This window comes from Metarhizium acridum (genome assembly GCF_019434415.1).
Source record: "Metarhizium acridum strain ARSEF 324 chromosome Unknown scaffold_1, whole genome shotgun sequence".
NCBI lineage: Eukaryota > Fungi > Ascomycota > Sordariomycetes > Hypocreales > Clavicipitaceae > Metarhizium > Metarhizium acridum.
In genome coordinates this window covers 4621270-4644842 of record NW_027094015.1, presented here as the reverse complement: position 1 = coordinate 4644842, position 23573 = coordinate 4621270, and the positions used below count along the sequence as shown (strand labels likewise).

Genomic DNA, 23573 nt, shown 5'->3' with positions numbered 1-23573 from the left:
ATCTTGGCAAGTCTGCATGGGTTGTAAAGACTTGTGTGTATGAAGACGTCAAAGATGAAGAGGAACCAATGCTTCCTGGGCTTGGTCTGACTAGCTGACGCCGGTATATTTACTACCTGGTCAACGTCGTTGTGACGCCGATTTGTCAAGAAGAAACAAACGCAGCAATCGCAATATGCACAGAGCTAATAGAATTAGAAAGTTACCCAAAAAAAAAAAAAAAAGGTTAATCGGAGAAGCGTGCTGGGGGCTTGAAACGTGTACACGCTATCTATTCAGATGAACTACCGCGCCTACGCACTCGGTGAATCTTGGCAAGTGAAAACTAAAACGGTCTGTGATTTCGCTAGAAAAACGTGGTTAAATAGTTCTTCCTAGATAGGATGCAACTGCATTCATCTCGTCTCGGCATTTCGCGGCACCAGCAGACCCAGTCGGAAGAAAATGGGCAGTCGAATCCGGGCCGATATCCGGATACCGGGGCACGGGCCACCGCCGAAACACGGAGGCACAACGCCGGAATGCGGGCCAAGACCCCGTCACAACCATCTAACAAGGATGAATTTAACCCTGGCTCTAGAGACTACGTATCTCATATCCTCCAGTCGTTGGCCCGATGCGTGGCTTGCATGCAAAAGGCATCGACCTCAAGGTGACCATGGCAAAGGGTCGTGACTCAAATTTTTGATGTAGGTTTCAGTTGAATAAGGGCTGGCGATTGGCTACTCGGAAAGTGTTGGCTGCCGGTCGTCGGTTCCGGGACCCTGCCGAGCGAGAAATTGACGAGGGTGGATGGAGCAGGGGCAGCAAAAGGCAAGGTTTCCGTCGAAGCCGTCCCGTGAAACCATGTCCCGTGCTGCGAATGCATCATGTTCTCGACGCAGAAAAGTGTCTCCAAGTAATCATCTTTTGGACACCTTGGTCCTCAGACGAAATACGCAATTCGACATGGTCAGCTGGCAATTGTAGGGGTGGGCGACGGGCACACCACAAGCTGGGATCTTTTTGCGCAGCCTCTCGAGAGGGAGTAGGTTCGAAGGAGGGCCACGGGAATAGTGGTGACGGCAGCGGCGGCATACCAAGTACTGTTGCTGGCATCGTTGGAGCTATAGCAAGCAGTCTTCGCTTTTATATTGTTTAGGAGCAAGAGAGAAGAAGAAAATGAAGGCGAGGGGCTTGTACAAGGTCAGTCCGCCAGACAAGCGTACGAAGTGGATGCAAGTACGGATGAGAAACAAAACCAGGTTCGCGGAGAGTCTTTTGCCAGGTCACCAACCCTTTCTTCTGTTCACTTTGCAGAGAGCTTCAGAACTCGATGATGGAAATTGCAGCTGTGGCACGGTAACTGTACTTAATCGGAGATTAATACTGACTCGGGCGTAAAGCTGCGTGTCATCCAGCTCGTCAAGGCAAATTGACAATGTAATCAGATGTAGTGTCATTGATGATTTGATAAGTGTATACAAATGGAATTCTGATACTGCCAAGTACTGCCGCATACCTATATAATACGATTCACTCTCGTTGGTTGTAAGCCAGCCGTCGTTGTGCAATCAGCCCGATTGAGTTGCAAATTATCACTTCCCCGTTTCACTCCTTCCGCTAAGACCCTCCCCCGTCAAGAATAATGCCTTTTTGAAAAGGGAAAAAAAAAAAAAAAAAAAAAAAGGAAAAGGAGAGAAAGAAAAGAAAGGAAGAAAAGTAAAGCAAGTTAAGAACATGAAAAATTCCATCCACAGCTCCAAGAGAACGTGCGGCATTCAAGCAGATGGTCCCGTCATTCTCGCTTCATCCACATCCAACAGCTTAGTCTTCTTCTATTCTCACAGTAAATGCGGAGCTTTGACTTCTAATTGAGGCAGTGTCCCCGTCACTCTTGGTACCCCAAACTACTGCCCGCTCCGACGACGTCTCTCGTATCATTGACGGAACTCTGATATAAGCCTCACGATTTCTTCTCGATATGGCAGTGTTAGAGGGTGGTAAGGGCCAAATCTGCTCCATTTCTGAGCGCTCGTCTTCGGGACTGGCTTTGGCGCTACTGCTGCCCTCTCTCCGTTGTTGAGTCGAAGAGGCGGCTTGGGTGGCATGTGACAGCGCCTCGGGGCTATAGAACCTTGCAGCCACACCCAGGGTCTGGAGAGTAGGTTTCGGTGCTCGGTGGGCGTTGAGCGAGTGTTGCTGATGGATCGTCTTGGTCACTGATTTGTCTTCGTTTCGGCAAGGTGTCGTTGGAGGGTTAAGCCCAAGAGTATCCGATGACCTTCTTGGGCGCAGCTTGGTTATTGCTGGGGACGCGCCATTGTTACTTGTACGGTGCGGATTTTGGCCACCCACGGACTTGTCGGACACAGCACTATCAGGCCGCGGTTTCTCGAGATGACCGACGTGGTGTGAAAGTTGGCTATTGGGGTCTGGCTCTTCATCTATGATAATAATCATCCAGACCCCAACGCGGCCGTTCGACCCTGTGAGTGGTGTACAGTGAAGCCATCGCGATCTCCCAATATCCTCGTTTGCGTTATCATCATGATCGTCGATGCGCAAATGTGCTTCCAATGGGTGATCACCTTGGTTTCTCTTTCTCAAGGGACGGTTGGCATGCCTCCTGTGGTTAACAGTAAGCCACCTAACTTTGGCTGTCACTCCTTGGCCATTGGCCAAAGCTCGAACAAGCTGATCTCGCATGCGAGTCGACCCCCCAATCCGGTCAAGTAGCGGTGACTGAAGAATGCCCGGCACGCGCATAGATGGGCTTGTGAAGAGAATGCGCAGTGATGGGTAAGGCCTGGCAAGCAGGTAATGCTCATAGATACCTGTAAGACGGCCATTATGTCTCGCTGCAAGAGTCGCCGCTGTGGTTAGTGAACTAAAGGGTCGCACTGAATCACCCAAGGGAGGCGTCGTGTTTTGGGCCTCTGAGCTTGTTCCCAAAATAACTCGATTTTTAGAGCTGTTGCGGGCATGTTGTGTACTATCTCGGGCGCCGTCGACGTTGGGCTTTGTCAGAGAAATCTTCTCATCGTAGTGTAGCCCTGTCGCAAATTGGAGAGGCAGGCGATGCATTTCACCGCCGCGTTCTCTGACTATTTCGAGCTCCCTTGTCCCCAATATTTCGGCTAGTTGCGTAAATTCGTCCCTGTTGTTGCTTGGAACTTTTGCTCCTTCTTCTCGCTTCGCATCTTCGTCGGCAACTCGCTTAAGAGATGAAAGATCGTAGCAACCCATAGCGAGGCCTGATACATCAACTTGAGCGCCAATGAAATACCGAATCACTCCGCGGCTGTCGTACAAAGGAGCAACCTGTACATCAACCCAGTTAGTCTACTCACTTGGATTCAATGACATCCATTTCCCTTACCATAATAAGGTTCATAAACGGAGAGCCGTCGCGCCTATAGTTTAAGAAGGTCTCATAGTGTTCAATGCCATTCTCCATCTTCTCCCTGATACGCGTTACGCTGAACGGATTTGTGTACGGTCCTTGAAGAAAACGACAGTTTCTTCCAACGACGTAGTCTACGCCGTATTGTGTGGTCCGATTAAAGTCTTCCGACATGAAAACAATGGGGTTGTCGTGTCTTGACGGATCAGTAAGACAAAATACTTCTGCTAGACCTTCCGAGGTGTGACTGGGAATGCCCATGATCCTGTGCCTAATAGATACGGAAACGGTTTCAATCCATACATGTGTGATATACATGGGCAGATCCTCTCGAGCTAGGATGTCAAAGGCCGCATTTGCTTTGGTCTTTAATTCTTGATTCGACGTAGGGTGCGCTTGGAAGTACTCATGAGTGAATTCGAAATCGGTCAATGGCCCAAGCTTTCTCAATACAGCATTGCTATATTCGATTGCCCTTAGTGCCTTGAGAGCATCCAAGAAATATGTCAGTAGTGGAACTGATGCCGGTCGATATTTGTACAGAAACTGGGAAAAGCGATGCAGTTCAGCCGAGTCGTCAAAGATAGCCTCTAGATGACGGCTCGAGAAGAGTAATTCTGACCGTTTCTCCAACTTGTATTTGCCAGTGGTGCTGCCATTCTGTTCGACTGGCATCACCAGGTCAAAACTGCCTGGGTCCAGTTCTTCTTCGGCAATCGGTTCCAGTCCGTCGGGATCGCCACCAGCTACTTGCAACGGTGGAAGCTCCGTCTCTCCATTGCGAAACTTGATAGGTGACCCGGTTGTTGGGGGCACAGGCAGGGGTTTTGCGGACAGATGGGGTTCCGGTTCTTCCAAGCTCAGGTCACTGTGGCTATCAGCCATATGCAGGGGGTTGCGCCAGAGAGCACTCGAGAATATGTACATACCTTGAAGAGGCTGGAGATAAGGGCGGCACTGCGTCCGATGTGGTTGTCATACTGGAAGGTTGGTGATTAACTGAAACACACAAGCTGGTTTGTTCACGTTGGATCACATAAGTCTCTGACTTGTAACTACACGCTTAGGGCAGCCTTCGTAAACTTCGCCTGAAACAGCAGAACGTGCTCGATATCGTCAAGGAAAGTAAATGATACACCCATTGGCTTTCAAAGCCTTTGAAATGGATTTCTCATCGACGCCGGCTATTTATCAAACTCTACGCTCTCATGTATTCGCTCAGACGTGCGATCCGAACGATCTTGAGGCACAGCGACGGAACTTGCAATCGGAATATTATGTAGTGTGTCTTGAGGAGCTTGGGCGATCGGAACTCCCCCGATGTCGTTGTGACCCCTGTGCTGCCACATGGCTTTCTTTTGGCCCAAGCTGTTGGTGAGCGGTAATGCAAGATTTGCTTTTTCCCCCTTCAAGTTACACGTTGTGTCTGACTGGTCTTTCAGGTACCAAAAAGAAAAACAGTGACCTGTCATCGCCTGTACTAACCAGTCGTAAGCGTTGCCCTATCGCTATTTGCTCTTTTCTCATCGGCCCATCCATTAGCCGCGGCCGCGGCCTGGTCACCCGGTATTTGCTCCGCTTTGTCGTTATGTCTGCCTAGGCCGTTAATTTGGTGTTTAATTTACCGAGTCCCTTTGTTTTTAAGCTGAGCAGGGATTCGGGGGCAAGGATCCGGATGTCTCATTTCTGAACGTCATAAAGGCACGAAAAGGGTAGCTCCGGTTGTAGCAGTGACAGCTCAGCCCTACAGTCCGGAGTATTGAGCATGCCAGTGCATTAGTATTGGTCGAGGTGATTGAAATTTTGAGTACTCGAGTTAGTACTACAACAGCTGGTGTCAAAGAGAGTCGCAGCGTCAGGGCTCGCGCCAATACCAGGGGTGGTGCTCCATCCTCGGTGGACAATGGGCCTGTGTCTGTCATAAGCCACAACTGTTCGCGCCGAACCAACAATGAGAAATGTGATCAAGTTATAGAGTGCCAATCACAAAAGTTCCATCAAAGACAAGCGCAGCAATCGAACGATATGGGCCGTTCTAGGTCATGTTCTTTTCGCCACCGGAACCACTTTCCATGTGTCACAAGGGGCTAGAATCGATAAGTAAAGCATCGCGATCAGACAAAGGCGTGTATGCAAAGGAAGTCTTGGAATATTCCTGTAGTGTAACTCGTTATTTAATAGCTTTGGCGGCCCGATGTGGTGATGCGAGGATGCGTGTCAGAATCCATAATCGCGCCACGGCGCACTCGGTGTACAATTTGCTGATCAGTGGCGCTACAGAATCTTTTGAGCCAGCTCAAACAGGTCGAAGAATGCTTCACGCTCGATATCATATTTCACCAGCCCTAATCCAAGCACAAGCGTTCTCCTATCATCGGGATATTTGAGCGATAAGTGACTGGCAATCTGAGCGGCATAAAGCTGGCCAAGGGTCTCTCGATCCTCGCCGCCCCCGCCCAACAGCGTCGTTGGCGTAAGATGAGTTGACGGTAGGAGCCCATGACCTGCGCTGGGTAATGTCATTTCTACCGCACCAGCCGATGAGCCTACTAGTGGGACTCGAACCTGTGAGGCATTAGACTTTAATTATTGGTCAGCATTGAGCAATAAACGCACCCATTGTGCTAACCGACCCTCCTGGCTTATCGTCACCATGAGTTTATCGCTGAAGCTTAAAGAGGTGACTTCGGTTTTGACACCGTTGACAGTGCCTGATGCTTGTCGACTAGGCACAGGAAATGCATCTCCCCTTGCTTCCACGAGCCCTGCCATGTCTTGATATGTTTGCTGATGGAGGCGTTGACTGAAGACAAGAGTGTTGGAGGGTTTCCAGGTAGTGCCGAAATGACATGGATGTGGCAGCCCCGCGCTAGTCTCGAAACGGATCGAGATTTTGGCGGTGAGTCGTGACACAATTGTCTCGGGGCCAAAATTTCCAAAAGCATACTTGCTTGGTCAAGTGCCACTTTTTGGCAGTTGTGAAGCAGCAGTGCGATCGAGCAAAATTCTACATCATGGCCCGCCCATGATACAATTAGAGCACAATGCCCAAGTTTGTACCCCGTCAGAGGAAGCACAAGGTGCTTGCCCGACAAAAGGCCAAAGAAACTGCCCAGCATGAAGTGCGCGACACAAACCAGGAGGTTCTTCCAGCAACACAGGCTGAGCGGCAAGAAAAGAAGGCTCGGATGAAAGAGGAATTGCGACAAGATGGAGTTAAAGTTAGTGGCAAAAAGGCGAAGCGACTCGAGAAATACATCGAAAATAAATTGCGAAAAGACGAAAACCGAGAACTTCTCGCCAAACTGGCCGCACGCCGCATCGACACATCGTTGTTTTCTAGCAGTCGCTCTCTGGGACAAGGGAAAGAAACAAAGAAGCAAGCTTTGTCGCGAGCCTTGAGGGAGTCAAGAGCTGGCCTAGATGGTGACGACGAGATTCTGTTGGAGAAGAGACAAGAGCCAATTGAACTCGAGGATGACGAAAGCGACGTTGACGAGAGCAATGTGGCAAGGTCTGCCAAGTTAGCAATTGAGCCCACAATAAAAAAGTCGATTACACCTTCAGAAGTTCCCAGACAACTCGTACGGATCCCTGACACAGAAGTCATTGGATCCGGCTTGAAGCGACCGTTGGAACAAGACGATGAAGGGAAGCCAGTCATCAAGAAGAAACAGAAACGGGGAGGAGTTAGAACAAAAGCATCTACGGGAACTATCGAGGTCATACAACCGAATGAGCTGGAATATGAGGAATGGGGTGGCTTTGACAGCGATGATGAGACCTCGGAAAAGAATGTAACCCAACCGGGTGAGGACAGTAAATCCGAAGTCGATGACGATACAGGCTCTGAGGAAGAGACCAGTGACGATAGTGAGGGGCACGAAGAGTCTGAGGGAAGCGAAAAAGACGATGACGCTGAACAGCCTGCGCAACGATCTTCTGCCTTCAAAGCTTGGGCTCTTCAACAGCGAAATGAGGCCTTGGGTTATCAACCAACTGATGTCACTATCGGCCCGTCAGAGGTACCAAAACCCGAAAATTTTGTTCCCAGAGCACCAGAACAGGACCCTCTTCCCATGGAGCTCCAGCCTACTGCGAATGATTCAAGAAAAGCTTTTAGCGTAACTGTGACAAGATCACCAGAAATACAAGAAGCTCGCATGAAGCTGCCAGTGGTATCGGAAGAACAGCGATTAATGGAGGCTATTCACAATAATGACATTGTCGTTATTTGCGGAGCGACTGGTTCAGGAAAAACTACACAAGTCCCTCAGTTTCTTTACGAAGCAGGCTATGGTTCTCCTGATTCACCAACCCCAGGAATGGTGGCTGTCACACAACCAAGACGAGTTGCTGCGGTATCTATGTCTCGAAGAGTGGCAGAGGAGCTGGGTGACCACTTCTGGATCTGTGGCATATCAGATTCGATTTGAGGGCACAGTGTCTGATAAAACCGCCATTAAGTTCTTAACTGATGGCGTCCTGCTCAGAGAAATTGCTCAAGACATCACCTTGCGGAAATACTCTGCCATTATTATTGACGAAGCTCATGAAAGAAGCGTCAATACTGACATCTTGATTGGTATGCTGAGTCGTGTAATCAAGCTACGCACTGAGCTGTCAGAGGAGGACCCCACAGTCAAGCCTCTGAAGCTCATTATCATGTCTGCCACTCTCAGAATAGAGGACCTGACAATGAACTCAATGCTGTTTCCTACGCCACCGCCTGTCCTTGAGGTTGAAGGGCGACAACACCCAGTTACCATTCACTTTGCACGGAAGACGCACCATGACTATGTCGAGGAGGCATTCAGAAAAATTACGCGGGGTCATCGAAAGCTCCCTCCCGGCGGGTTCCTAGTATTTCTTACAGGGGCGTAATGAAATCTTGCAATTGAGTAAGAGGTTGAAAGCGGCCTTTGGAGGCATGACTTCAGCAGAGGGACCTAAAGTGAAGATCTCAGCAAGCGAGGCCCCTATGGAGGTTGAAGATATCGAGTTCGGTGATACTGATGATTATGGGGATGAAATGGGAGGCTTGCCATCGGACGATGAGGAGGACGAGGAGGAGTTCCAGATCGAAGAGGACCAAGAAGCAGCACCACTCAAAATGCAGATTTTGCCGCTGTACTCGTTATTACCAACGCGAGAACAGCTCCGGGTGTTCGAGTCCTGCGCCGGACGGCACGCGTCAGGTTATCCTAGCCACCAACGTTGCAGAAACCAGTTTGACCATCCCGGGAACGAGATTCGTCTTCGACTGTGGCCGGTCCAAGGAGCGACAATATGATCGCCAAAGTGGAGTGCAGAGCTACGAAATCGGCTGGATCAGTAAAGCTAGTGCAAATCAACGGTCTGGCCGTGCTGGTCGAACAGGGCCTGGCCATTGCTACCGGCTATACTCCTCGGCTGTATATGAGCGAGACTTTCAGCAGTTTGCAGATCCCGAGCTTCTTCGTATGCCAATCGAGGGCATTGTGCTACAGCTCAAGTCCATGAATCTTCAAAATGTCGTCAACTTTCCTTTCCCAACTCCTCCAGAAAGACAGAGTCTCGCCAAGGCCGAGAAGCTCCTTACATACTTGTCCGCCCTTTCACCGTCAGGCGACATCACACAAATCGGCAAGACAATGTCTGTCTTCCCACTTGCACCGCGATTTGCAAAGATCCTTCCTAGTCGGCCATTTACACGACTGCCTTCCTTACACGATTGCGTTGGTTGCTGGTCTCTCTGCTGCTGAAGTTTTCCTCCCGGAGGCTCAGGCAATCCCTGCACTGACGGCCAAGAATGACGTCGAGATCCGCACAACTGCCGACATCATTGCTGAAGACCGGCAGGCAAATGTGCGTCGGGTGTTCAACGAGGTGCACAAAAACTTTTGCTACCTGGATGATAAATCAGACGCAATCAAGCTGTTGCAGGTAGTTGGCGAGTTTGCGCATGAGCCTACTGAAGAATGGTGCGAGAAGCATTTTGTTCGGTTCAAGGTTCTCAAGGAGATCCAGCAGCTGAGAAGACAAATCACGGAGCTTCTGCGGAACAACATACCCTCATTCGCAAATCTCAAGTTCCAAGATAAACTGGACCCGCCGACTTCGAAACAAGTCAGTGCCCTGAAGCAGATGGCGGCCGCGGGCTTCGTTGACCAAGTTGCAATCCGAGCCGACCTGGCCCCTGCACCCCCTGAACAATATCGAAAACCCAAACGAGCAATCGATGTGCCTTATATCCCTCTTGTGCCCCTTCACGCCGTTCAGGGGCCCGAACACGATAGCTTGGTATATATCCATCCTACGTCACCCCTTGCACATTGTAGCACCCAAGAGTGTCCCGAATACATTGTCTACTCCTACCTGCAACGAACTACACAATCCGGCCTGGATGCGTCGAAGAAGCCCAAGACGCGTATGCACGCCCTCACAGACGTTACGGGTGGGCAATTATCAGGACTAGCCAAGGGAACACCGTTGCTTAGCTATGGCAAGCCCATCAAGGAGGTGAAGCCGCCGGCTGCGTCGGGAGAGGGATCTATGACTAGAGAGTGCTGGGTCATCCCCTATCTGAGAGCGGAGAATACAGGAGGACAGGGTTGGCCGTTGCCTGCGAAGAAGGTGAAGCAGAAGAAGGTCCCTGGGAAGGGATGGATTGTAGAGTAGCAGCTGGATGTCATATATGATGACAACATTCTTTGAATATATAAACCATCTCGGACCACTTTGAACATGGTGTTTGGTAGTCTTGTGGCAATTTTAGACAGTGGTTCAAGAGCACGACGGCGGAGAAAGTGTTGAAATCATCAAATGTTTTCAAGTCTATCCATCAGCAATGTAGGGTATCAATTCTAGGCATAAAATAAAAACACCTTCTCCGTCCCCCAGAGCCAACCAACACTCCGAGTAAAAACGGCTCACGTGGCCACTGGAGTATTTGCAGCACTCATCTTGCTCCTTTTCCTCTTCAACTTGCCAGGCGTGGAAGCTGATTTCGGCGTCCGCCCCGACTTCCCATCCTTCTTCGCATCGACTTTTGTGCTGATGGCCGCCGGGCCGTTCATAGCGCCGACGCCTTCCGGCCCCTTCTTCGGCAGAGGCACAACCACCTTTCTGCCCGTTGATGAAAGGTGGAATTCACCTGGTCGTCCCGTAATGGCATTTTCGTCAATGTACTCGCCCCCATGTCGCATGTGTGCCATGAACGCCTCCTCTGCTGCCCTCTCCATCGGCACCTCGTCGTTCCTTTGCGTCGTGGCAGCAGGCTTGGCCGCGGTGTCTGGTAGCGGTGTGTCCTCCTTCGAGTCTTGGCCTTTGGCGCGGCCGGCGGCAGGTTGATTCGCGGGAAGCTGGTATACGTGACCCAATGCCGGGCGCCATTTACGCAGGCTCTCCGCTGCCGGGAGGGCCTTTGAAATGGCCGACGATATCGTCATCTGCGTCCTAGTCAGCGAGCCGATCCAAACCCCAGAAATGCCAGTGATCTTGCGCCCTCATACGATTCTTGACGCCAGGATATCCGCCAGCGTAGGTGCCATGTAAATATTCTCGCCGACCACAAAGAATGACGCATGGACCGTGATCTCGTCCTCTTCCTGATAGCGCTTCCTCCGCGTCTGCTTGCGAATCACCCAGACACCGGTGCCCATGCCTGGCCCTGTCTCGGCAGGTTCCTCGCCGACGATAAACTCCAGCCCCGACATGGTCTTTAAGCGGCCCTCGAATGCCTCGCGCGTCTGGATATAGTGGTACATGGCGATGTTGTTCATGGCCTGGCTGGTAATAACGGCGTTGTTGGACGTGCGCTCAAAGAATGGCGACTCGGCGAAGTAGAAGAGGATTGTGTTGGAGTGCAGGCCGCCCATGCTGGCGAGGATTTGGGGAGACCGCCATTGGATCTCATCTAGCGGGGGGTCGTTTGGATTGACCATGGTGGGTACAAACGTGCAAAGTCGTGAGCAGCAGTTTAAATGGAGGTTTGGAGGTTGACGTTAAAGTTGCCCGGGGAAGCTTTGGATGTCAATCAAATGATCGGATCGCCCTAACACGAAGGAAGGTGGGGAAGGGGGGGTGTGCTTGCAGTGGACCCGGCTGCTTGCTGGTGGGGCTTGCAGTTTGACAAGAAGTTCCTGAAGTCGTCAATCGTTTTCAACCAGACTTCTTTCCGGTTTTCAAGTATCAATACGCCAAGCTGCAGCGAGAGAAATGGACCTCCTAAACACGATCCGCAAAACAGGCTCCCGCGGCGGCGCCAACTTCTCCTGGGACGAAGTCGCTAATTCGTCCCACCGCGAGAACTACCTAGGTCACAGCCTGAAGGCACCCGTGGGTCGATGGCAAAAAGGCAGAGATCTAAACTGGTACGCAAAGGCCGACGACACGCCTGCTAATTCAGCAGAGACAGACGAGGAGCGACTAGCAAGAGAACGCAAAGAGGAGCTGCGACGGATAAAGGAGGCGGAGGAGGATGCGATTGCGCGGACGTTGGGGTTGCCGATACCACAGAGGAACACGAGCGGTGCGAATGCGGTGGATGTTGGGCAACAGAGACAAATTGGGCCCAGGAGTGGACCACCCCCTGGGGAGAATGGTGATGGGAAGGTCAAGCGAGAGCGATCACGAAGACAGGATGAGGAGAGGGGGGAGAGACGGCGACATCGGAGTAGAAGCCGGGACAGGGATGGCGGTCGGGATGATGAGAGGCGCAGGAGAAGGCGTAGTCGAGATCGGGAGTCGAGACGACACCGAAGCCGCGACAGACGTGGGCATGATCGAGACGAGAGGCCGCCCCGGCCAGAGCGGAATCGAAGCCGAAGCGGGGAGAGGCGCTATCGCCGTGAGGATAGAGATTATCATAGCAGGGACAGAAGACGACAAGAGGGTAGGCGCAGAGATCATCACAGAGAGCGCAGCCAAAGCCCGCGGCCAGCACGACAGGATGACTAGATCATCAGAGGAAGAATGGATGACGGGTACGCTTTTCGGACAGACGCATGGTAGATGGTCTGATACTGAGTCGGACCCATTTATGATAAATTTGAACCAACAACCAAACGCCTGCAGCGCCGATTTGGGAGTAATCAGACTCCCTTCTGATCTTCATACTACGTTCTTGCGCCATCAAACTTCTATCTCGTCGCGTAACGATAGTTCCGTCGGTCTCTGGATAACCGAATGATGCAAGCTATTAGCGTTGTCGGCCATCACCTGATCGCGAAGTCGAACACACGGGTTCCTGTTCACGTGTCGCGAGATACTATTGTCCTTCGTCCCAAAATGGGGCTCAGCAGGGTACACAACCGCGTGTCCTTCATATAGCCGCCAGTTCGCTGAATCGTTAGAGTCAATCGCGTTCCGCTCCACCTTTTTGAACGTCTTGATTCTGTAATAGTAGGAGCTTCGTCCTCTGCCATCACCACATGCCGCCGTTCCTCTGCTTTCGACAGTATAAGTGGCGTTGAAAGTTCGGAGGAAGGGTCTCAGGCACGTTATGCATCCCGCCATTATAAAAAATGAATGACTCCTTGAGTAAGTACGCTGGGAACCATCCCCGCCAGCATAGGATCGGCATTTTCTCGCGGAGCCATGCATAGGACACGACAGACTATTATGGGGATAGTTCTGCAAACTATTAGTCGCTTCGCCAACGCCCATGAAAAATCTATTCATACCCGAGCCGAGCGCCAAACGCGCATATAATAAAGGCACGCTTCTTGATCCTCATTTGAACGCTGCATACGAGATGTATAGATAGGGCCCAGAGACTCAGCTCGATGACTATTCCTGTGGCCTCAACTCCTATCCAACGAGAATGCTTCAGTCGGTCAGTCTTCAAGGCAAAAGCGAAGCGTCATGGCCGAAAGTATGCCTTACTAGTGTGCTAGTAGTACCTTCCAACACTTCCCATGGACTGCCCAAAGGTCCTCTGAGCGCAATAACGAGCACGGAAATCAATATCCACAAGGACGAGGATGTGGCAATCACATAGGCTGGTTTGGCTTGAGGACCTAAACAGGTCATGCGGGCTATGAAAAACGCGGCTGATACTCTGCATAGTCCGACGGAGAGGATGTAGAGGATTTGGCTAGCATAGAGTGCCTACTAATCGTTTCAGCATCTAGTTGAGCTCTTGGCCCTTGGTTGGCACCATACAGCCTTGAGTTGTCCTAAATTAGGGTCCCCAATCTTAGCCTTCGGGAGGCCGTATCCATGTTGAACCGCGTCGCAGGTAACTGCAACATGTGCGAGAGCAGAAGCCTAGCAGGGCGGCGTTTTAGCACGATCATGGTTGGATGTGTTTGTCAAATTGAGAACCCACCAAGGCATAGGAAATGCAGTAGTCATCCCGGCCCCAGTCCTTTGACGTGAGCTTTGCCCATACCCGAACACAAAATGTCAGTGTTGACCACGGCAAAAATATGGCTATGGCAGTAATAAGCCAGGCCCCATGATTCTCAGCCATGGTTGTAGACTCCCGAGGGGCATTTGGCTCGAGTTCGACCCCGGGGAGAAGGTCACTATCTATGTAAGAGAACTTGGCACCATTATCGTACAATCATCTGCAGGGCAAAGCAGCGGCATTAACGTGCCGTCACATTGGGGCGGCAGAGATACACCGTACCATTGTTTGAGGATCGCCCAACGAACCGATTGGATGGAATTCCAGCGCGGCGCGGCTCGCTGCAACCTCCTTCTCTTCCGGGATGGAACACTTGCTCGGCTCTATGCCGACATTTTGACTCTGCAGCTGTCGAGTCTCCAGTCATGGCGAGGGACAGCTTGATGGGCAGATTCCTGATAGACAAAGGACTGGGGGTCTGTTGGACCTGAAACTATTCATATGCCTCCTTGGCATCTATTGGGAGTGTCGTACGTGACTTGTAGAATCTCGAGGCGACAAGTACTGGGCCGTCGGCTGCTCGTCTACAGGCCCATCACGTAATGTACTCTGAAGGCTCCCATGGCGTCGTTGGCACGCCAGGAATAGACAATTCTATGCAGCTTCTGAAGCTTGAATTCTATTCTCAGTCAGTCAAAAGAAGCGTCATGAAATAATAGTCTTCAACACTGTTCCATGCTTGAAGTACATGCTCGGTAGAATGCACCTATTTTGCGTACATGTGTATCAGGGCTTGATGCGGCGGCTCGTCGAAAAGGTTTAGAGCTGTTTCGTCGTGGCGCCACGCGGCATCCATGATCTGATGAGATGATGCTACCGAGCCCGCTTCACCATGCGTCGAGGCGAAGTATGCGGTAATGGAGAGCATCATGGAGATCAGGGGGCAGAGAGGGGCGCAGATGTCCGTAGAAAAGATTGGCTTGACCCGGGCAGGTGACCAGGAAGGAACAAGGGTTCCCCAGTCGCTCACCCGCACAATCTTCCGACGCAATTATTAGACGAGGTTTTAGAACCAGGTGTTGGATAGAAACCCTGCTCAATGTTGCATTTCTGGGCGGACAACGGACTAACATCGACTCTCAATCATGGCTGCTACATTGTGTCGACCAACCATGTTTTATTTCCAAATACTAGTTACGTATGGCAGGGTTACTATGGTATGCTATTCCAAGAAGAGATGCCCTCCAATGAACAATTTATGGCCAGTTTCTTCCCCGTTCGCTCAATTTGTGTTGGTCAATATTCCAATTCTTACTTCTACTCCTCGTGTCTGTTCCCTGGTCGCCCGCATTTCATCCGTGTGATTATTGTCGGTTTTGTACATCACCGCTTGCATGTATATTGTCAGGTAAAACTTGACGCTTTCAACACGACAGTAGCGAAGCTCCTGTTCAAAGTCATGAGCTCGTCAGGCCGGTCTCGCGAAATGTCCAAGCCCGGCATCATGGAAACGAACCACGCTGGTGTTGGTCATGACCAAGAGATTGGCATGGGGGAACTAGATGAGCGACACAGGTCGACATGTGAAGATGCCCGTAACATGCGGCGAATGGGTAGAACCCAAGAACTGGTTCGGCATTTCCGCTCGTGGTCCATGGTATCATTTGTCGCCCTCGCCACCTCTGCATGGGAGCTGTCACTATTTGGAATCACACCAGGCCTTACCGACGGCGGTCGGCCTGTTCTGGTATATGGCTTTCTCTGGAATTTCGTTGGTTTCGTCCCAGTCTATCTCAGCATGGCTGAAATGGCCAGTATTGCGCCAATAGCTGGCGCTCAGTATCACTGGGTCAGCGAGTTTGCCCCAGACAGGTACCAAAAGATCTTGAGCTACATGACGGGGTGAGAAAGCACTTCCTATCCATGGTCCATTCTGACGGGCGGGCGCCTCCTCTAATACAGAACACAGATGGACCTCGACGCTTGCCTGGCAGGCTGGCAACGCTCAAGGCCTGTTTATCGTGGGATCACTTATCCAGAGCATCATCACAATAAACGATAACACCTACTCACCAGCTAATTGGCATGGAACACTTCTCGTGATGGCCATCACGGCTATTGCGCTCTGTGCCAACGTCTTTACCGCCAGGCTGCTGCCATACTGGCAGAATATAGTCTTTGTTGTTCACATCTTGGCCTACTTTGGTTTTCTTGCTCCCGTCTGGGTCAACGCTCCGAGAGTCGACTCGAGTCGAGTTTGGTCGGGCTTTGAAAATAACGGAGGTTGGCCAAGCTTGTCCTTGGCCATATTGATTGGCCAGTTGCCCGGAATCACAGGGCATGTTGGTGTTGATACGGTATGTAATTATGTCGTCCCGGAGTCAGCCTCGATCATTCATTCAGCCACCAGTATCTAACCACTGCACTCATTCAGGCGGCACACATGTCGGAAGAAGTGAGGGATGCAGCGAAGAGCATCCCCAAAGTTATGCTTATAACTTTTGCCATAAACTTTACGCTGACCTTTGTCACACTGGTTACTCTTTCGTACCACATATCAAATGTGACGGATGCGCTCAGCGATGACACCACGTATCCGGCAATCTACGTTCTCCGACGGTCAATGTCACTGCCGTGGCTGAATTTTATGCTTGTCGTCATTGTGCTTCTCCTCATGTTTGGCAACCTGTCGTACTTGACCGCTGTCAGCCGTGACCTATTTGCGTTTGCGCGCGACCGAGGAATCCCTTTCTCGTGGTGGATCTCGCGAGTCGACGAGAAGCGAAGCATTCCGACAAATGCTTGCATTCTCTCGGCGGGCGTGAGTGCGTGTCTTAGTCTTATCTACATTGGAAGTCCAGTCGCCTTCTACGCCCTCACCTCTCTCTGCATTGTTTCCCTGCTGCAGTGCTACTCGCTGAGCATTGGGTGCATGCTATATCGACGGATCTGCCACCCCGAGACACTACCCTACGCCTATTTTTCTCTGGGAAGATACGGAGTGCCTATCAATGCAGTTGCGGTGCTTACAACTTCGTGGGGTTTCTTCTGGTGTTTCTGGCCACAGGTGTATCCGGTTACTGCACCTGGTTTTAACTGGGCATCGCCAATATTTGTTTCGGCGCTGATTATTGCAATGGTGTATTATGCGTCTCAAGGACGGCACAGTTACCACGGCCCCGTTGTTTTGGTTGAAGGCAGGAGAAGGCAAGTGTCTTGACAGGCGTTTCAAACGCCAGTGTTCGGCATGGAAGGGTGGATAAACAAGTTTAAATATCCATCGAAGAATGCATCGGGAGTTGGATAGTTGCAGCAAAAAGTCGAGTTTGAATACGTATTCTGGGTAATTCTCATGTTCCAAGCTGAAGTCCACGTCAAATGGCGGCCTTGGTCCACCCCTGAAATGCTTCCACTGCACCTTCCCGATGCACCAGAACATTGTCCCCTGAGATCTGACTCCAACAAGGGGCAACAAGGGGCTTTTAGTGCTCCATGTCATTGGACCCGCTCGCCACGGAGCCGAAGCACTTGCAGCCGGAGGGATATTGCAGCGGGCGGCGGCATTGGCTGGGCGATGGGCACTAGATTCCATATTCAATGTTGGCTCATTCATCTCGACGCCAACAGCACACCAGCAGGAGACCAAACGGTTGCCTCCGTAAAGACCTGCCGACCATAGGTTCGCAAGAATTAGTAGCGTGCGACTCTTGTCTTTGTTGGTCCAGCATCGTCTGCGTTCTGCATCTTTCCATATATTTCTGCTTAACCGGCGTAAGAAGGTGGTCTGGTGGGTGACGTTGGCTGATACGTATACCCTCTCTCTGCCTGGCATTCTCGCCACTGGCTTGTTCCAAACACGACCCCCAAAACCAACGGACAAATATCCTCGTCGCCATGATATAGAACTGAAAACACACATCCCCGGTGCAACTCGACATGGACTATTCCAGCCTTCGTGCCGCGGCCTTGCGGGACGGAGAAGACGAAGAGGCAGTCACCGTCGATACCCGCGCTCTGATAGACAAGGTCCTCGCCAGATATTCTGGCGAATGGACAACCCTACGAGAACTTATCCAAAATGCCGCCGACGCTCAGGCCACAACCGTCATCGTGAAATGGGAAACCATCCCCTCCATCCAAGTCCCCTTGCCGAATACGACGAATCGATCCGAACTGCTGAAACATGCCATAGCAAACCATACTTTGCGGCGCCTAATCGTGCAAAATGATGGCCAGCCGTTTACAAAAACAGACTGGGGTCGGTTGAAGAGGATTGCAGAGGGAAACCCCGACGAAACCAAGATCGGAGCATTCGGCGTCGGATTCTACAGCGTCTTTGCTGATTGCGAAGAGCCCTTTGTGAGCTCCGGAAGCGAAGCCATGGCGTTCTACTGGAAGGGTAACTCTCTCTTCACGAAAAAGTCTCAACTGCCCGACGACAAGGCTAGCAGGTATACTGCCTTTGTACTGGATTACAGGAACACAACGACCCCCTTGCCGAATCTCCTCTCAGTTGGCCAGTTTCTTGCCACGAGCTTGACCTTTGTGGCTCTGCAAAATATTGAGTTTTGGATTGACGATTATCAAATATTATCCTTGAAGAAGAAATCCTCCCCTCCAGCAGACCTGTCATTGCCTCGAGACCTGGAAGCGAGGACGAAAGAAGGCCTCATGAAGATCATTGGCGTTGACCGGACCAGAACTCAAATAGATGCCTCATACATGAGTGTTATTGGGTGGAAACCGCAAACCACGGCGTCAAATGCAAAGAATCCAGATTCATACGGCTCAAGCGATGCACTGTCTCTTCGATCCTTTTTTGCACGGCTAACTGCGACTGCCTCACAGGCCGGGTTGCGCTCAAAGGCGCAGAGCGAGGATAATCTGGTGCAGCCACAAATTGCCGAGGATGTCACCAAGCCGAATACATCTACAATATTCTTGAGCGCCACTTCCGCCGCCATACGGACCAATGTGTCGTCTTCTTTTGCGTCTGAACTCGAGAGAGCCACCAAGAAGCTTCCGCCGAAGACAACCAAGATTTCCGTCCTCACAGCGTCATATGACGAGGCTGGGGCGTCTGGGAGCTCCGCTACTGATTCCGCCCTTGTGCAGGCCACAGATGTCTTCGCTTCCGTTCTGCCGAATAAGAAGCCTGGGGGCCGTATTTTTATTGGATTTCCAACCATGCAGACAACCGGTGCTGGGATGCATGTCTCGGCACCGTCAGTCATTCCAACCGTGGAACGAGAAGCCATTGATCTTAACGCAAGATGGGTTAGGACCTGGAACGTGGAGCTCCTTCGAGCAGCTGGAATTGTGACCAGATTGGCATTTTCCAATGAAATGAACGACTTGAGTCGCAGGATGCAAACAGCTGTCGAACATGGCAGGAAATTTTCCGACGCCATCATCTCCAAGTTTATGCCAGAGGCCCTCCACACTCTGAAAACCTTCACATTCAGTGACTCGACACCTAGCAATCAAGTCGGTCAGATCATGGAAGAAGCCTTTTGGACGTGTTTCAACAAGGCGTCCATCGAAATGTTCTCCAGCCAAGGTGTGCTACAAACCACACAGGTTCGCATCGGATCGGATGAGCTCAATGGTTTTGTGGAGAGTATTCCTGTTATCCCCGAAGAGATGAAGAGCTCCCCATTTGTTAAGAAATTAACAGACTTTGGCCTCATATCTCACATTACGGTTACCGATGTCAAGAAGGAGCTTGAAGCAAAGGCTCTGAGCAAATCTCAAATGATCAAATTTATTTCCTGGGCAGGAAAGAAGAGTTTGAGCGGCGAACTTGACCCTGGCAGTAGAGCCGCATTGCTCGAGGTTGCTGTTGCGACGATGGGTGACGGAGAATCGCAAGGCGATATTGTCGCACTTGGCAGCATCACAAAGTACTTGAGTCTAAGCATCATTCCGGCGCATATGCCAATACCACCAACAACTGTCCCGTTCTCTCTCACGACCAACTCTCACCATTCTGAACTTCAGGCTCTGGGCTGGGTACCACTAGAGGTCCTGCCTTGGTTCCGCTACTTACTAGAAACGACAAACCACAGACCAGACGAGGAGAGCGTGACGAAATCTTCCAAGTTTGCTGTACAGGTGTTGATTATTCTTGCCAAGAACTGGGATACAATCGCCAACAAGGACAGGACGGCCTTGGCCTCGCTGGTTCAAAGCCATGCGGTAATTCCTACCAAGCTGGGTTTGAAACGACCCGGAGAATCATTCTTTCCATCTGTAAAGTTATTTGATGACTTGCCCATCATTCAAGGATGTGAAAAGGTCAAGGAAAAATTCTTGGTAGCTGTTGGTGTGCGAAAGACGGTAGATTTGGAAACTATTTTTACACGACTGCTGACCCATTCTGGCGACAGCAGTCAGAAGAAATGGAGTCATATGGAGCTTATCAAATACCTGGCTTCAGTACAGAATGATATCCCTTCGGATGATCTCAAGAAATTGACAGAAACAAGATTCTGCCCTGCCGAAGCCGGCCCCAAAGGAATGGAATCAACCGAGGCATCAAAGTCACTGTACAAAGTCTCTGAGCTCTTTGAGCCCAAAGACTCGCTTCGTGTTCTCAGACTTCCCATTCTGCAGTGGCCAGGCCCTCCTGGTAGCTTTCGTGCTAGCAGTCCTGAGGCGAGGTTCTTGACTGTGCTTGGGTTGCGGGCGTTTCCCTCCGTACCAGAACTTGTGGAAATGATGGCATCCAAAGATGATGCATTGCGCAACTCGGCCATGACGTATTTTATTGCCAATCACCACATCAATCGGTACGGAGTGTTTGATATGAGCGAGGCCCGCAAGCCCATTCTCCCCCTGCAAGGCAGCACACAACTTGTAACACCTTCAGCATGTTTTACGAATGAGAGAGCTGCTGTTCTTGGTTTCCCCATCCTTAGAAGGGACCTTCATGACCACGCAAATGTAAGAATCCTCCCTTACCCACATTCCACGAAATTGCACGTTGACAAATCATAGAAATTCGGTGTTGCCCGTGATCCGCCAATGGTTGATTGCGTCAACCGTCTCCTAACCAGTCCGCCTAAAGACCAGCAGTCGGCCACAACCTTGTTTGGGTACTTTGCCTCTCGAATTGCCGAAGTCCGCGAAAATAGCCTAGCTAAGCTCAGAAATGCTCCCATTGTGCCAGTCTCGAGGCCAAACATGGTTAGGTCATCCACGACGTCTAGTGAGAAGATATCCTACATCAGCCCATCTCGGGCATATCTGGGAAAGTCCATAACATATGGCGATATTTTTGACTTTGTCGACTTTGGCCAGGAAGCGAACTCATTCCTGTTTCACTGCGGAGCAAAGAGCGAGCCTACCAAGCTTGAAGTTGCACATATGACATGCACTGAGCCTGCAAGGCTACTCAGCGTGCTGCAAAGCCCAGAGCGGTACATGGATCTTCTCAAATCCCTTGCCGAAGCATCATCCACTCTTCATCGCGACAAGGAGTTGTGGCGCAAACTAAGAACGGCCCCGTGTCTGCTGGCGTATAAGGAAATAGCGCCGGCAAACAAAGGCGATTTGATAGACCTGGACGAGGATGAAACACCAATTAAGCAATATCAGCTGGCCTCGGCCAATCAAATTGTAGTCGTGGACGATATTATCAGCTACCGGCTGTTTAAGGAATACCTAGTTTGCGCTCCAGAAGAGGACGCCCTGGAAACATTTTATCTCCAACTGGGCGCTGAGAAGCTTAGCAGTATCGTTCAGGAGGATGTACGGATTGGCCCGCACACGGCTAAGCTGAAAAAAGCAGAACAACTTCGGAAGCATGTTGTGGAGAGATCAAAGATCTTTCTCTACGAGTACGCAAGCTATCGACGCGATGCTGTCAAGCATGATGCCAAGTGGCTCGAGAAGAACTTTCGTGTAGAGATGGTTCGCTCCGTAGCTCTGCGCCGCACATTGAAAGGGCATCGACAATCACATACAGAGAAACGCTCCGCGGCTGGTGCGTATGAGGATCGAGCCTGGGTCCTGTACGTCGCCGATGACGATCAGCCAGATATGTACCAAGTGGGACAGGCCGTCTGCCAAATGCTCCTGAACCGACCGAACCAGCAAGCCTACCTATTCTTTGAACCATTCCTTACATTGGACCTTTTTGGTCTCCGGGCACGTGGTTACAACGTGGACCGTATCCTCCGTGCCAAAGCTGCCGAGGCAAGGATAGCGGAAGAGGAGAGACGGAAAGCACTACAAGAAGAGCAGAAAAGGATCCAAGAAAGGGAACAGAATTGGGCCCAACAGGGAAAAACAACCGACGATAGCAAGATTCGCGAACTCCCCAGCGCAGCCGAGGCTGCCAGACAAGTAGCTCGCACTCCAGAACAGCCGGCCAAACCGATTATGCCGGGTGCATGGGGTTCACCGGATGAATCTGCGGTGGACAGCTCGCAACGGTCAACAAAGGGGGGTGGTCTGTTTTCCAGCCTCAGTCGCAAGCTGGGATTTGACAGCCAAGATGGAAGTAAGGATGATGCCAAGAACCAGCTGGAACAATTTATGAACAACAACAGCACGCAAAACGGGACCGGTTCATCCACTGGACCGCAGCAAGATGATACCAGACGCCCTCAACAAGATGATGGGCGGGTCACTAGTCCTGCTGTAGTGCAGCAAAATCTCCTCAACGCCGTCAAAGCGACTCGAGCCCACGGATCTGACCATGTCTTCTCGGAGCCCAAGGTCAACCAGGTCAAGGAGCAAGCCACATATTGCGATAAGGCTCCAGCTCAAAACATCGCGTTTGCGGCAGAGTCTTCTAATGGAATGAAGGTATATGTGGCAAAGTCTATTCAAGGCGACGCAGCAACCTTTTTGTCCTCCAACACCGGCCCCATCAATTCCTTCGCATCGCTGCTGGTCGAGATTGGCGGCATCTACTCGCTGTCGCCCAAGGTTTTGCACATATTCTACGACGATTCAGGGGGGACTATTGCATTTAATACGGGCGGCAGCATATTCTGTAATTTTCGGTTCTTTCTACAATTGCATGCTGCACAAATCCAGAGTGGAAGCGGGAAAGCTGAAGCTGCTACCTGGTGGTGGGTTGTGCTGGCTCACGAGTTGGCTCACAACCTTGTTTCCCCACACAATTCGGATCACAGCTACTATACGTAAGCCATACACATACGCCTATTGTCTTCAGCCGCGAGTCACTAACAAAGGTAATAGGGAGTCGTTTATCCAGCAATACATGGCAAAGATGGTTGCCAAGGTCACGCAAATGGCTGGCACCAGACCATCCCCGGCCGTGCCACCACACCTTCCCCGACTACCGACTCATGCCGCTTCTGCTCAATCTGAAATGCCGCCGCCGCCGCCATATTCGCTCAATTCAAACAGGCGGGATAATATGTTTGGTTAAAAATGTACTTTTGCTTGGCGTTGGACGAGATGAGTTGTACATGACCCACTCTGGGCATCGTGTCATAGACTTTGCGTTGTGCATAGAACCATTTTATGAGAAATGATAGATGTCATAATAATAGCCTGATTGTTCTCAATTAAATCAATTCCTGCCTAGCTTTCTAGCGTCTGACAAGGTCCGTCGCTTTGGTTTGCGGTTTTACATGTCAAATGCATGTGACCCCACACGTGACCGTAAATAGACTCCGACAACCAAGCTGCATCGACCCGATCACGACAACCTCGTCCCACCACCAGCTAACCAAGACCACTGGCGAGCGGCAGCAAACCACCAATTCCCTCGCTCAATTCCATCTAAACGCTCAGTCCTCTCCCGGAGCGACCAATCGCCCACCATGGTTCACCGCATCGCATTCTGGAGCTGCTTCGGTTCGTTTCCCCACCCCC

General features: G+C 51.0%; 9 protein-coding genes across 9 annotated transcripts; 6 read left to right on the top strand and 3 right to left on the bottom strand.

Moving 5' to 3' along the window:
- Positions 1–1806: 1806 nt before the first annotated feature.
- On the bottom strand, positions 1807–4364 carry J3458_001443 (uncharacterized protein; the record flags this gene model as incomplete). The annotated part of the gene is made up of 3 exons (XM_066116726.1): positions 1807–3303; positions 3362–4253; positions 4315–4364. The coding sequence occupies 3 exons, from the start codon at positions 4362–4364 to the stop codon at positions 1807–1809; spliced, it is 2439 nt and encodes an 812-aa protein (XP_065978612.1).
- Positions 4365–5659: 1295 nt separating this feature from the next.
- Positions 5660–6157, bottom strand: J3458_001442 (uncharacterized protein; the record flags this gene model as incomplete). Its single annotated transcript, XM_066116725.1, has 2 exons — positions 5660–5950; positions 6002–6157. 2 exons carry the CDS (start codon positions 6155–6157, stop codon positions 5660–5662), a joined length of 447 nt encoding a protein of 148 aa, XP_065978611.1.
- Positions 6158–6368: 211 nt separating this feature from the next.
- ECM16_3 (putative ATP-dependent RNA helicase DHR1) lies at positions 6369–8255 on the top strand. Its single transcript, XM_066116724.1, has one exon. The coding sequence runs from the start codon at positions 6430–6432 to the stop codon at positions 7819–7821; it is 1392 nt and encodes a 463-aa protein (XP_065978610.1). The 5' UTR covers positions 6369–6429; the 3' UTR covers positions 7822–8255.
- Positions 8256–8315: 60 nt separating this feature from the next.
- Positions 8316–8678, top strand: ECM16_2 (putative ATP-dependent RNA helicase DHR1; the record flags this gene model as incomplete). The annotated part of the gene is made up of 1 exon (XM_066116723.1): positions 8316–8678. One exon carries the CDS (start codon positions 8316–8318, stop codon positions 8676–8678), a length of 363 nt encoding a protein of 120 aa, XP_065978609.1.
- Positions 8679–8896: 218 nt separating this feature from the next.
- ECM16_1 (putative ATP-dependent RNA helicase DHR1) lies at positions 8897–10045 on the top strand (the record flags this gene model as incomplete). Its single annotated transcript, XM_007810213.2, has 1 exon — positions 8897–10045. One exon carries the CDS (start codon positions 8897–8899, stop codon positions 10043–10045), a length of 1149 nt encoding a protein of 382 aa, XP_007808404.2.
- A 251-nt stretch (positions 10046–10296) lies between these two features.
- On the bottom strand, positions 10297–11310 carry MED6_1 (Mediator of RNA polymerase II transcription subunit 6; the record flags this gene model as incomplete). Its single annotated transcript, XM_007810214.1, has 2 exons — positions 10297–10815; positions 10879–11310. 2 exons carry the CDS (start codon positions 11308–11310, stop codon positions 10297–10299), a joined length of 951 nt encoding a protein of 316 aa, XP_007808405.1.
- Positions 11311–11584: 274 nt separating this feature from the next.
- On the top strand, positions 11585–12325 carry J3458_001437 (uncharacterized protein; the record flags this gene model as incomplete). The annotated part of the gene is made up of 1 exon (XM_007810215.2): positions 11585–12325. The coding sequence occupies one exon, from the start codon at positions 11585–11587 to the stop codon at positions 12323–12325; it is 741 nt and encodes a 246-aa protein (XP_007808406.2).
- A 2801-nt stretch (positions 12326–15126) lies between these two features.
- On the top strand, positions 15127–17059 carry J3458_001436 (uncharacterized protein). The gene is made up of 3 exons (XM_007810216.2): positions 15127–15620; positions 15688–16075; positions 16153–17059. Exons 1-3 carry the CDS (start codon positions 15178–15180, stop codon positions 16936–16938), a joined length of 1617 nt encoding a protein of 538 aa, XP_007808407.2. The 5' UTR covers positions 15127–15177; the 3' UTR covers positions 16939–17059.
- Positions 17060–17365: 306 nt separating this feature from the next.
- Positions 17366–23249, top strand: J3458_001435 (uncharacterized protein). The gene is made up of 3 exons (XM_066116722.1): positions 17366–20663; positions 20718–22873; positions 22932–23249. Exons 1-3 carry the CDS (start codon positions 17655–17657, stop codon positions 23122–23124), a joined length of 5358 nt encoding a protein of 1785 aa, XP_065978608.1. The 5' UTR covers positions 17366–17654; the 3' UTR covers positions 23125–23249.
- The last annotated feature ends 324 nt before the right edge of the window (positions 23250–23573 follow it).

Coding starts and splice junctions, on each gene's coding strand:
- ECM16_3 (XM_066116724.1), top strand. CDS start 6,430: ATGCCCAAGTTTGTACCCCGTCAGAGGAAGCACAAGGTGCTTGCCCGA.
- J3458_001436 (XM_007810216.2), top strand. CDS start 15,178: ATGAGCTCGTCAGGCCGGTCTCGCGAAATGTCCAAGCCCGGCATCATG. Junction 15,621..15,687: donor ATCTTGAGCTACATGACGGG/GTGAGAAAGCAC, acceptor TACAGAACACAG/ATGGACCTCGACGCTTGCCT. Junction 16,076..16,152: donor GGCATGTTGGTGTTGATACG/GTATGTAATTAT, acceptor GCACTCATTCAG/GCGGCACACATGTCGGAAGA.
- J3458_001435 (XM_066116722.1), top strand. CDS start 17,655: ATGGACTATTCCAGCCTTCGTGCCGCGGCCTTGCGGGACGGAGAAGAC. Junction 20,664..20,717: donor ACCTTCATGACCACGCAAAT/GTAAGAATCCTC, acceptor GACAAATCATAG/AAATTCGGTGTTGCCCGTGA. Junction 22,874..22,931: donor TCGGATCACAGCTACTATAC/GTAAGCCATACA, acceptor CAAAGGTAATAG/GGAGTCGTTTATCCAGCAAT.